This window comes from Buceros rhinoceros, unplaced genomic scaffold (assembly GCF_000710305.1).
Source record: "Buceros rhinoceros silvestris isolate BGI_N320 unplaced genomic scaffold, ASM71030v1 scaffold28979, whole genome shotgun sequence".
Lineage (NCBI taxonomy): Eukaryota > Metazoa > Chordata > Aves > Bucerotiformes > Bucerotidae > Buceros > Buceros rhinoceros.
This window is the reverse complement of record NW_010430201.1, coordinates 7,079-7,881: the sequence shown is the minus strand read 5'-3', so window position 1 is coordinate 7,881 and position 803 is coordinate 7,079. Positions and strand designations below refer to the sequence as shown.

The 803-nt window shown below is 57.4% G+C and overlaps 1 protein-coding gene across 1 annotated transcript in view; it reads left to right on the top strand.

Moving 5' to 3' along the window:
* Nucleotides 1-803, top strand: part of VWA5B1 (von Willebrand factor A domain containing 5B1) — a 20,058-nt gene that overhangs the window by 16,535 nt on the left and 2,720 nt on the right. The window contains exon 18 of the mRNA XM_010142956.1: nt 432-569. Within this exon, the coding sequence (XP_010141258.1) occupies nt 432-569 (138 nt within the window). The remainder of the gene's footprint in view (nt 1-431; nt 570-803) is intronic.

Sequence of the window (803 nt, the reverse complement as noted above, 5' to 3'; positions counted from 1 at the left end):
CAGCATCTCCAGTCAGTACAAGGGCAGCCAGTGGTGAAAAGTCTCACGTAGTTCCCAAATTACAGCCCCTCCCGCTGCCTTCCGCTTTTCTCCTGCAGCCTCGCTGCACATTAACATGCTCAAGCTCATGCTCCTCATGCCCCTCTGCTTCACCCCTTGGGTGACGGGGGGTATTTTTACTGTGTTAATTACCTGGAGCTGGGGGGTGGCATCAAACTCAGAGTGTCCAACGGCAGCTGCACATACCCCTGGGTCTTGTCCAACTTCTCCTCCATGAAATGCATCTGTGCATGTAAAATAAGAGCAGCAGAAGCAGTAGACCATTTAGAGGGATACAGTCCCTGCTGGACGTGTTGCCCAGGCATGGAGGCGGGTCTGGGAGCTGGGAGAGGTGGATGGACCCCATGGGGCATGTGTCTCTCACGTGGCAGGGTCCGGGCGGCGGTACCAGGTCAACGCTGTCCACACCAGCAAGGCCTGCAACGTCATCAGCAAGTTCACGGCGTTCATGCCAGTGGACCTGAGCACCAACACCTACCTGCCCAGTATCGTCGAGTACACCCACACGGGTAACACGGGGCTGGCGGAGGGGTGAAACGTGGTGGGAGGGAGGGTGTCACCTGAGAAACCTCACCCAGAGCAAACGCTATGAAGCTACGGCTCAATTCAGCACCAGACCAAGGCTGAGCCTAGCGGCGTGTCCACTGCTCTCGGTGGCAAGAACCTCTTCCCCATGGCCAGGGCAAAGGTCTGCTCTGAGGTCTGGATGCCCAGACACAACCAAACTCCTCAGTCTGTGGGCT